Here is a 10427-nt window from a genome sequence, read left to right on the forward strand (position 1 = left end):
GTACCAATAAGGTCGCAGGTTCAAACCACACCACCGCCGCGAAAATTTTTATTCTCTATTGTCTTCTGGCACTTTTCTACTCACTTCATCTCTTGTTGTTAGTGATTAGTGTTATCCATAATCCATCACAGTTTGTAGTCGTCTTTTTGCCTTGACTATAATTTGAAAACAGAACATTTTCGAGGCATTTTTGGTAATGGTAAATGATAAAATTGTTTATTATTTGCCCCTCTCGTGGTCCTTTTTGGGGGAGTAGATAATGAGTTCCCTATATGGCCATGTCAATCATGTAGACTAGCTTTGATGATATAAGCCTACTCTTTGATATCTGCAGTCGCATTTTCGTTTTCTACGGTCACTCATGGCTAAACTCCGCCCAGAAACGATTTTATAGGTCCGTCCATCACTAAATTTCAAACTTTTGATCTCGTGAGTTCTCAAGTTTTTTGACCGAAGAACGATTGGCTACTGAGCATCTTGACCCTTCAACGATTGGTCGTTCTGACAGCTCACGTGTCAACAGCCGTCAACAATGAATTGAATCATCGCTGAGGCAGTGGAATGACGGCCATGGAATAGTTGCGTCACAATCGCCACGTTGATGAATAAATTATCCAGGCATGGTTGATAGGTAAAAAAGCCAAACTATGTTCTAGTTACATTTGAAAGAAACAAAGTATATCACTGATCTCGTCTCTTTGAGATATAAAGAATGATATAAAAATCAAGAAAGTCGACCGATAAATTTAAAAAAGTTGCTAAAAAAATAAAATAAACAAAAGCAATATTTTAAATCAAATTTATTCGTAAAACATTTGGTTTTCAACCGATTTTTCTGAAACAAAGACCAATGTACTTCTTTTTTCAAGCTGATTTCAGCAATGTTACTTTCAAATTCCTCAGAATTATATTTTTTACTTTTAGATTTTAGCTTTTAGGCCTACTCAAAAAGGTGTTATATTCCTTGCATAACAATAGCGTAATACATTGACGGGGAGAAGCGTCTTTGTTTCGGCCAGCTGGATAGATAGCCTATGATTGGTCGAAGACTTTGAAACGCTTGATTCACAATTAATTCTACACGAATGGACGGTGGCGGTAAATCAAAGAGGTGTAACAAATTTATTTACCGACTATTTTTCTTGGTGCTAAAATTACAAAGTAATAATTTCGCATCAGAAAAAATAACTCTGAAGTTCCTATCTCTTTATTACAATAAAATCGATACCTCGAATGACAAAATCGACCCACAAATAAGGGAGTTATAAATTATTCATAATATTTTTTAAAGTTTACAATAATTGTCTTCAAAGTCATTTTTCATCACCAAAGTCGTAATTTTTTACCGATTTTTACCAAACAAAGTGCAATGTCAATGATTTTCACCCGCAAATAAAATAGGATCCAAATCGCAATTTCTAAAACATATTTTCTTTTCTGTCGGCAAATTTATAAAAAAAAAAAAGCTGAAAACATCCTGCGACAGTGACATGGCCTGTCATTTCCTTCACAACGATTGGATTTTACTTAGTGAGGCCAGTTTTGGCTACCCCGCCCATGAATATTATGCCGTTGTCGGTTTTTGTCGGGTTGGATCTTAAAGAGTTAAAATGCATTATTAAATCCATTGTAAAAGGAAAATGAGCAATAACGGCGATCCACAAGACTTAATGGTCACTCGCAAGAAAATGAACATTAAAATAACGGCCATTCAGAACTACGGGTGGTTAAAACAAGCAAGACTGAATTCTGAAAAGTGCCACACATACGGAACTACTTGACCTAGTAGGTATATTATGATGCTAAGTGTGTGGGGGCGGGGGGGGGGGGGGGGGGGGGGGGGGGGGGGGGGGGGGCAGTGTTGTGCGCGCATGTGTGTGTGTGGTTTTAGTCTTAAAACTCTAGATTGTTTTGGAATGCGTGGGGGTGTGCTATATCATGCGCGTAATTCAACGTTATTGCCACTCTCGCCTCTTCCCCCCAGCTAAAAATAAATGGGCCTTCCACATAGCAGCCTAGAATATTGGCCTTCCATGTAATTTTGGCCATGGTCGCTCGAACTGCACGTCTCTGATTGCTGTAGCCTTCAGTCAGCAACTTCTTATAGTTATTATTATTATAGTACTATCAGTAGACGATGCCTTCAGTGAATCCTAGGTTGAAGCCAAATGACTACATACAGCATTTGACCATCGCACACCCTCGTTAGTTCTGTTAAGCGAAGTGCGCGATTAAGTGGAGAAGCTGAAATAGCATCTAAGCAACAGACATGGCCTCATTAGAATGTTTTCTTGTTGGTTTTAAAAAAAATATTTTTGTTTTCTTTTTCATGTTTTGTTCACAACAAAATGTAAAATTATGTTTGTAAGAATAGTATGGTAAGATAAATCGTTGATTGCTTTCTATTCTGTGCAAGCTGTTTAGAAACCCTTGTCTCCGATCTGGCAATTATGGGACGGTCATTTTTCAAGCATTCTTCTCGGATGAAGCGGCGTAGTTTGTCCACCGTGTCAAGTTTGTTAGTGTTTGTCAGGGGTGGTGTGTGGCATTCCAGTGACTCATCCTCATCTTCATTATCCAGGCGTTGTCTTTTGTGTGGGTGAACGGAGTCCAGTAGCTCCTGAAATGTCAGTTCAAGCTGATGGGTATAATACTAGGACCTCATATTTTATAGATGTCGCTGGTATAATATTATCAAAATGGAATCAAGGTGTAACGATTAAGCAGTGAAAGTGTGCGATTAAGCGGAGCAAATAGAATAATTCAGCTTTTCGGGAATGTGTAGCGTATAAGTGATTATGCTGTCTTGTGGTATGACACTCGCTTTCGGATCGGAAGGTCCCGGTTTCGAGCCCATCTTGGCGCATAGTTGGGTCCTTGGAAAGTAAAGTAAAGGTTTAAAAATGTATTAGTACTACTTACATCGTCCCTTTCCATGTGTCTTAGAGTTGGCAGGGCAGGGTTAAATATTCCCCGCTTGACTCCAGCCAGACGTCTTTTCATAGGACAGAGATCTACAGTAGACTGGTTGGAAAGCATGGACATGATGGTGGTCGTCCTGTTTAGGGTGAAAATGATTCCGATTAGGGATATCTAATTCGTAGTGTGATAACAGTGAAGATGATAGTAGTTGTAGTTGTAGTGGTGCGGGATAGCCGCCAAGAAAATAATATAATAAAATTGATAATAATATACAGTTTTTGACCTTTACTTTATTGGATTTTCGAACTGAGGGATGAGCCCGACCTTGGGTGGGCTATCTCCGAGCTTACGAAATATTCAATATTGGTCAAAAACTGGTCATAAATCCGTAGTTGTACAATTTCCTATAAAGTTATCGTTAACGTCAGTAAATATGAAAATATCAGAAGAGTAACTGTAATTTTCAGGTAAGTCGAGATAAGAAGAATATTTTAGTTTGATTTAAAGTATCAATTAAAAAAAACCATCACATTGTTTCGCATTACTCCCCTTTGTTTTATTTATTTAAGTGAGATAACAAGTTGTGGTGACACAACTCAAGTTCACTTGATTCTGTGCAGAGCACTTAAAATTATTTTTAAAAGTGATGTTCAGAAGTCATTAATTTAATACAACTTCCGTTCGGAGCAGAGAACGAAAAATTATTTTTTTAAATGAAGGTGAGAAGTGAGAAGTACAGACGCATCTGAGTACAATAAATGGTGAAAAGACACAGACACACGCTTTTTTTGAGAATACGAAAACATTCGCAATGCACATAGAAATATGAAATAAATAAAGTTAATAAAATATAAATAACAGTTTAATATAGTATCCAACCCAACAAATCATTAGGGGGTTAGTAGCTTTCTATTTATACATCATAATAGAGTGTTTCTTTTTTACGAAACCTGTCGAAACCCGCAGAAATCCGACAAGGGCAGCTCAGTGGGGAGTGAACCAGGGACTCGGGAAAGTGTACACCATTGAGGAGTGAACCTGGGATTATGGGAAGAGGTTATCAGAGGGAAATGAATCTGGGACTATGGAGAACGATACCAATGTGAATTGAAGCCGGACTTTGAAAGGTGGGCACCAGATTGGAATAAACCTGAGACTATAGGATGTTGGCACCAATGGAGAATGAACTTGGGACTACGGGGGGAAGATATTAGTCTTAGTACCAATAATCCTTTTGTCAATGGTGAATGCCTTATTTATCGACGGACGGCAATTAGTATGACCCATGAAATGTGATAGGACAAGTCTGTTGCCTAAAGATTATTTTAACAATTACTCTCGGTGTGCGGCCAATAGAAGTCATTGATCTGAGAGAGCCATTTTGGGTGTCCGAATTGGAACACCCCACCCTAAGGCTCTTTATAGATAATAATATATTATCGCTCTCATACTCAAATAATGAAATTGACCTGAAGTATAAGAACTAGGAGAAAATGTGACTTACCTTGATTGTCACTAGAAAGATGACAACCATCAAGAAATTGATTTGATCAATAATGGATATTTCTTTTTGTACGTGTCGAAATACGAAACTTAACGTTACTTATTCGTTTATATTGATTGGACGAAAAAGTAACTGTTTATTTAGACATCCGGTCAATCAATTTATTAAGACAAACGAATTTCCTCCTTCATTGAATTGATTAAATCAGGCCCTCTTTCAAAAAAATCACAGTGAATATTATAAGGTAAAGAAGAAGTGAGCTCAGAATTTTGTTGACCTTAAATGAATATACTGCATCGAGGTGAATGCTCATTATAAAGTATGGGTCCCTAAAGTATGATTTTGTCTTCTGTTTTTAAGCTTGTATGAAAATAAGATTGGTAAACGTTCATTTTGGTTCAATGCGGGGCAATCCGATTTCCTGTCAAATTGTTTTGGTACTTTTGATTTACAATATCGTTATAGTGATTTTCAGTTTGAAATGGTTTTGTTTTCGAAGATTTTTTTTTTTAATTGAGTCATACATTTTATGTATGAAAGACAAAATGACAAATTCGGGAGCAACCACTGTAGTAAGAGGAATTCTGAAAGGAGTTGTATGAAACAGTGTCTGACAAAACAGACAAATGATAATAATGAGATTTTAGATGGATGTGCACGAAATTGTAGGACTCGGTGCGAGAGGGTGTGAAAACGATAGTTGAACGAACAAAAATACCAAGTTAACGATCTCGTGAAATTTGACGATTTTTTAAAATGTCCAAATTTTTGAATAAAAAAGTCGATTTTGAGCGTTTTTCAAGTTGTACAATGTTAAAAAAAAATTGGGGATTTTCGAAATTTTCGATATATTTTTTGGGTGAAATTTGACGATTTTTTCACGTTTCTTTTGGGAAATTTCACGATTACTTCTAATTTCCGAGTTTCGCCTATAGAGCAGTAAAGTTAGGTGCCCCAAACGTAAACAAAGGTCGAGAAGCACATGGCAAACCACATGTTCCTGTCTTGACAGCTCACGTTCCAATGTAAATAATAGAAAGAAAATAACCTTTAAAATTTGGCTGTTAGGTGGCAAAAGAAACACATATTCATAAATACTCGATCATGCATCAAATAATGTCTAGATATGGATATTTTATGGAACAAAAGATAAAATTTATCAAAAGTTACGTCTATCTATTTTTAGACCAGAGCAAATTATTGCGCTGGTATGAACAAAACGAGAATTATTCGGAGCCTGATTTTCAGAATAATTTAGTCTTATATTATTATTTCTGCAACTGTTAGATTTTATGTAAACATATTTTCAATACTGAAAGTGTATTGCCTACAACTCAAACTACAAAATTGGGAGACCTATATTGTGCGTAAATTATTCCGGTCCCTAACGGAAATCACTAGCAACTTGTTATTGTTTACGTTTGGGGCAGCAAACTTTACTGTTCTAGAACAGTAAAGTTGGTGCAATAAAATAAACAACATCACGTGACCATTTTAGAAGCACGTGGCAAAACACATGTTCCTGGCTTTGACAGCTCACCTTCCAATGTAAATTATAGAAAAAAATAACCATTAAAAAATGTCTGTTAGGTGTCAAAAGAAACACATATTCATAAATACTCGATCACGCGTCAAATAATATCTAAATATTGATTTTTTATTAAACAAATGGTAAAATTTATCAAAAATTACTGTCGGTCTATTTTTAGACCACGGTCAAGATTATTCACCAAAATCAATGCGCTTGTGTGAACAAAACAACAACTATTTGAAATCTGGTTTTCGGAATAATTTAGCCATATACAAAGAATTTAACTAAATAACAATTTTATTTGTACGTGTTTGTTTTTAACTGAATGTGTATTATCTACAATTTGAACGACAAAAACGGGAGACCTGTTTTGTGTGTCCGGCTGCTAAAGTTCCTAATCACCAGCAAAGAATGGCAGTCCAACTCATGCAAAGGTAAGATTCCAATTTCAGTGTTTGAGTTTGTAATTTGTATCGATTGGTTTGAGAGCAGGAAACGATTTAGTTCAATGTTAATCCATAATAGCGTTCGGGTATTTAACTTTGGATGTCTCACCGCATAATTTTAGAATGCGTTGTTTATTTGTTTTCATTTCACTTCGCAATTTGACTGTCACTGTCAGTGTCAGTCATTACAGTACAGCTTCACTCGCCGATTCTCACTTACAGAGTTTACGTTTCCTTCACTTATGTCTGCTTCATGCTCATTCAGTGAGTGATTCGAATACTGTGTGAGAGAAAACACTTTTCGTAATTTATGACATTTTATGGGTAACGGTTACAGTCTAGAACGTGTGTCAGTCATAACTTGACCGAAAATTCAAAAAGAAAACGGGGAACAACAAAAAAACAAAAACCCAAAAAGCAGACACCCCCCTCCTCAGTCGGTGGAATCTCAACAAAAGTTGTATTTTTTTAATCCTCATCTTTCGTGGTGCAAAGCTTTCATCGCTTGTCATATTTTATTGACTCTCGCTCTTTCCTAACCTGATAATAGATTTCGAAACAATCTTTAGGTCTTCACATTCTCTCATTATCTGCTCATGACTGGAACTGGAAAAGGAACAAGACAAAGGCAAAGGGTCTCTACCACCGATTTTCAATATCTTGTGTTGTTTGAGGGATTTAAGTTGGTAGCCGTTTTTGCCACATAAGACTTTTTGTTATTGTTTTTGCTGAGAGTCGATGGGAGAGGGAATGGCAGAGAGGGAGGAAGGGGTGGTGAAAAAATGAGAATGTCTGGAAAAGAAAATGTCCCACTCAACCCCTTATCGCATCTTTGATATTTGACAGGTGTCAAACTACATGTATGACGTTTTGGATCTTCCAAGCCTATTCGCCTTATTTGGTCGGTAGCTGTGTGAAAGAGTACATATTTTATTGTAAAATGCAGGGAGTGCGGTCTGATATTTTCGTCATCGCTATGATCATGGGTGAAAGTTCGCCGGAAAAATCCGGCATGGCTGGATTTTTATTTTTGAAAAAGAGGTCTCGCCGTTTTTTTTTGTCTGGCCGGAATTCGAAAATGAAAAAAACCGGCATTTATATAATTAACCGCACTTCTGTTTTTTCCTCTTATTGGTAGTTGCAGGATTTTTTTTTTCTGAGCACCTGCCTTTGCAGGATTAATATCATTGAGTAACTTTCACCCATGGCTATGATTATTCCCAGACAGGGTCTGCCAATAACGAAAATTGGTTATTCCCAGACAGATAGAGGGAAAAAACCCAATATTTTTGTATTTAAAAAAAAATAAAAACAATTTTAAGAAATTCATGCTCAGAAACGGAACAAGGCCAAACACAAAAGGAGAAAAGAATAGACTCGCTCCAAAAAAAAAAAAAAAAGAAAAAAAAAGGGGGAGGGGGGAAGGAGAGCGATTGAATTCGAATCTGTGCAGCTAAAATGAGCAAGAGAAATGAAAATTAAAAGTGTTTAAGTTTTTGTATGAGTGTTGGGGGGGGGGGGGGGGGGGGTCGTGGGGTTTTGTTACAGTTTTATACACATCCCTGTTAGTTCAATCAATTTTGTGGGTAATGATCAAGAGGGGGCCTGGTCCTAGAACTCTTTACGGATTTACCTTGGATTGAAATGAAAACTAAACCTCTCTGATTACTTTAGATTACCTAATTTTATTTCATACGTTTTTTTATGAAGAAGAAGCTTTTTAGGCTTTTGTAATTCATAGGAAACACCATGATATGTGAAATGATGTCTTATCTAAATTTTGCCTGAGGAATAATAAGCGAACAATTTTGAAAAGCTCTCTCTGTTGATCGAATTATCAAAAATTTTATTTGTGATCAGATATTTTATTTGACTTTAAAGTGAAATCTAGAGGCATTAAAACATATTCAATGTTTATTAGACTTTTCTTATGTGATCAGAAAGTTAAATACAGGAAATATTGATCAAATGAGTTCACCGGAAGGTAAATAAAAGCCCATTTTTTAAAAAGCTAATCGACATTGGTTATGTAATCTTGCCTCCATGATCACAAACCTCTGATAAAATTAGACCTGACCCAACGGTTTTAACAACCTAGTGGTATCTGAGTTCCAGGTCCATTATGTTTTCTAATGTTTTTATTGAATATAAGCAAACCATGAAGAATTAGGTCATGTCTATATATTCAACATAGAATGGTATTTCTTCTTACATTGAAATAAGTGGTTCTTTAGAGTAATAAGGCTCATGGAACTGGAGTTTTTCCTGTAACAAGTGCTTCCTGAAATCTGAATAAGTTGCACATTTACATTTTACTTGTAGAGTTAGATCCAGTTATTCATTCAAACATTGGTATCTTAATTTCGAGTTGTCATTTAATTATAAAGTTAAATAAATCCAATGATAATAATTGATAAAATAAGGTAATTATAACTTTTATTCATTGTTTGGTCCATATGAATTTTACTTTATGATTTTGTGTGAGATGATATTGCTTTTTATGGGACCATGGGAAATGGTTTAGGATGTCATGCTTATCATTTTTTTTTTCAGATCTAAATAACATTACAACAAGAATGAGTCTCTGCATTCCTTTAATTGTTCTGGAAGCATTGGCCTGCCTATACCATGGGAATTAATCAATTTATATTCAGGAAGAAGTATCATAATTATTATTATTATCATCATCATCATCATTGAGTCTTATCCTTCAAGATTATCAAAATGGCTTTCATATTACTGTATCTTATAGAATTCCTCATATGTCATTATGGACCCTTCTTTGTTTTTTTTATTGGAATTAATGTTTTCCTTCTATATTCTATATTCTTCATAAAACCTCTCAGCTTTATTGACCTAATCTAGAGACTAGAGAATGGTGATTAAGAGAACAGGACCATGTTTTGCTTTCGAGCGTTTGTTAATTTTAAAAGCAGCTTACTGTAGTTTGTAAAGATTTTTTAAAACTTTTTTCTAATGACAGTGTCTAATACACGTTAAAACCAATGCATATCTATCCCTATGTAATTTTTGGCAGTGATCTCTCCATTTTAATGGTATTGGCTCCTGTTTCTTTATAAAAATGCCCTGTGAGCTTGTTATACACTTGAAAGAAACATTTACATAGGGAAGTCAAGAAGAATATAGCAAAAGAAACCTGCTTCCTTGGTTATGAATAAGAAATTTAAAAAGAAATAGGCAATGACCTCTTTATCTTGTCTACCATTTAACTTTATAATTATTTTTTAAAGTTTATTATATCCTTTTCTATATTTATAATTTAATTTATCAGCAAGATAAGAGTATTGATGAATCCATCTATGTAGCTGATTTGTAATTGGTAGTAGATGTTGATAGATGGGACCATGTGATGTTGCAGAACATATTTTAAAAAATTGTATTGCATTGTTTCATTTATCAGCAACATCATATTAAATAATGCAGTGGCTTAATCACAAACTTTCTGCACTTCATATGCAAGACAGTGATGCTTTTGTGCTACATTTCTCGAAATATTCACAAAGTTTCTGTATTTTGTAAATAAGACCATGGCGCTTTTGTCTTAACTGGTTAGTCGCAAATTCTGCCTTTGTATTCCATTTCTCGAATAAAATTCTTTTCTATTTATTCTATTTATTTGCAAAGTTTCTGCACTTTATAAACAAGAACATGATGCTTATGACTGGACAGGTTAATCGCAAATTCTTTCTTTGTGTTCCATTTCTCGAATCAAATTATATTAAATTCTATTAAATAATCATTTTAATGGCAAACTTTCTGCACTTGATAATTATAAGCAAGACCATAATACTAAAGTCTTCACAGGTTAATCGCATATTCTGCCTAAGAAGTACATTTCTTGAATCAGAATCTTTCTTAACCAAAGCTTTTGCTGAGGCTCTTACATCACAGATTTTTAAAAATGGAACTACACAGTTTCAGTAATAATTATCAATTTTTTTAATTTTTTTTTTCTTTCTCTTTCACAGGATGAGAATACAAGCATACCTTTAATGGAGAAACA

General features: G+C 35.1%; 1 protein-coding gene and 1 long non-coding RNA gene across 2 annotated transcripts in view; one reads left to right on the forward strand and one right to left on the reverse strand.

The window, feature by feature from the left end:
• The window catches only part of LOC144957275 (sperm microtubule inner protein 8-like), a 37988-nt gene extending 32890 nt beyond the window's left edge, over positions 1-5098 (reverse strand). Inside the window, exons 1-2 of the mRNA XM_078888371.1 lie at positions 4427-5098; positions 2923-3058 (exon numbers count right to left, since the gene is read on the reverse strand). Of these exons, the coding sequence (XP_078744497.1) occupies positions 2923-3045 (123 nt within the window). The 5' untranslated portion in view covers positions 3046-3058; positions 4427-5098. The remainder of the gene's footprint in view (positions 1-2922; positions 3059-4426) is intronic.
• Positions 5099-6327: 1229 nt separating this feature from the next.
• On the forward strand, positions 6328-10039 carry LOC144956941 (uncharacterized). Its single transcript, XR_013642046.1, has 2 exons — positions 6328-6391; positions 8957-10039. It is a non-coding gene; the product is annotated as an uncharacterized LOC144956941 (long non-coding RNA).
• The last annotated feature ends 388 nt before the right edge of the window (positions 10040-10427 follow it).

Source organism: Berghia stephanieae, chromosome 11, assembly GCF_034508935.2.
Source record: "Berghia stephanieae isolate SIO BIC M18660-M18661 chromosome 11, UCSD_Bste_1.3, whole genome shotgun sequence".
Classification (NCBI taxonomy): Eukaryota; Metazoa; Mollusca; class Gastropoda; order Nudibranchia; family Aeolidiidae; genus Berghia; species Berghia stephanieae.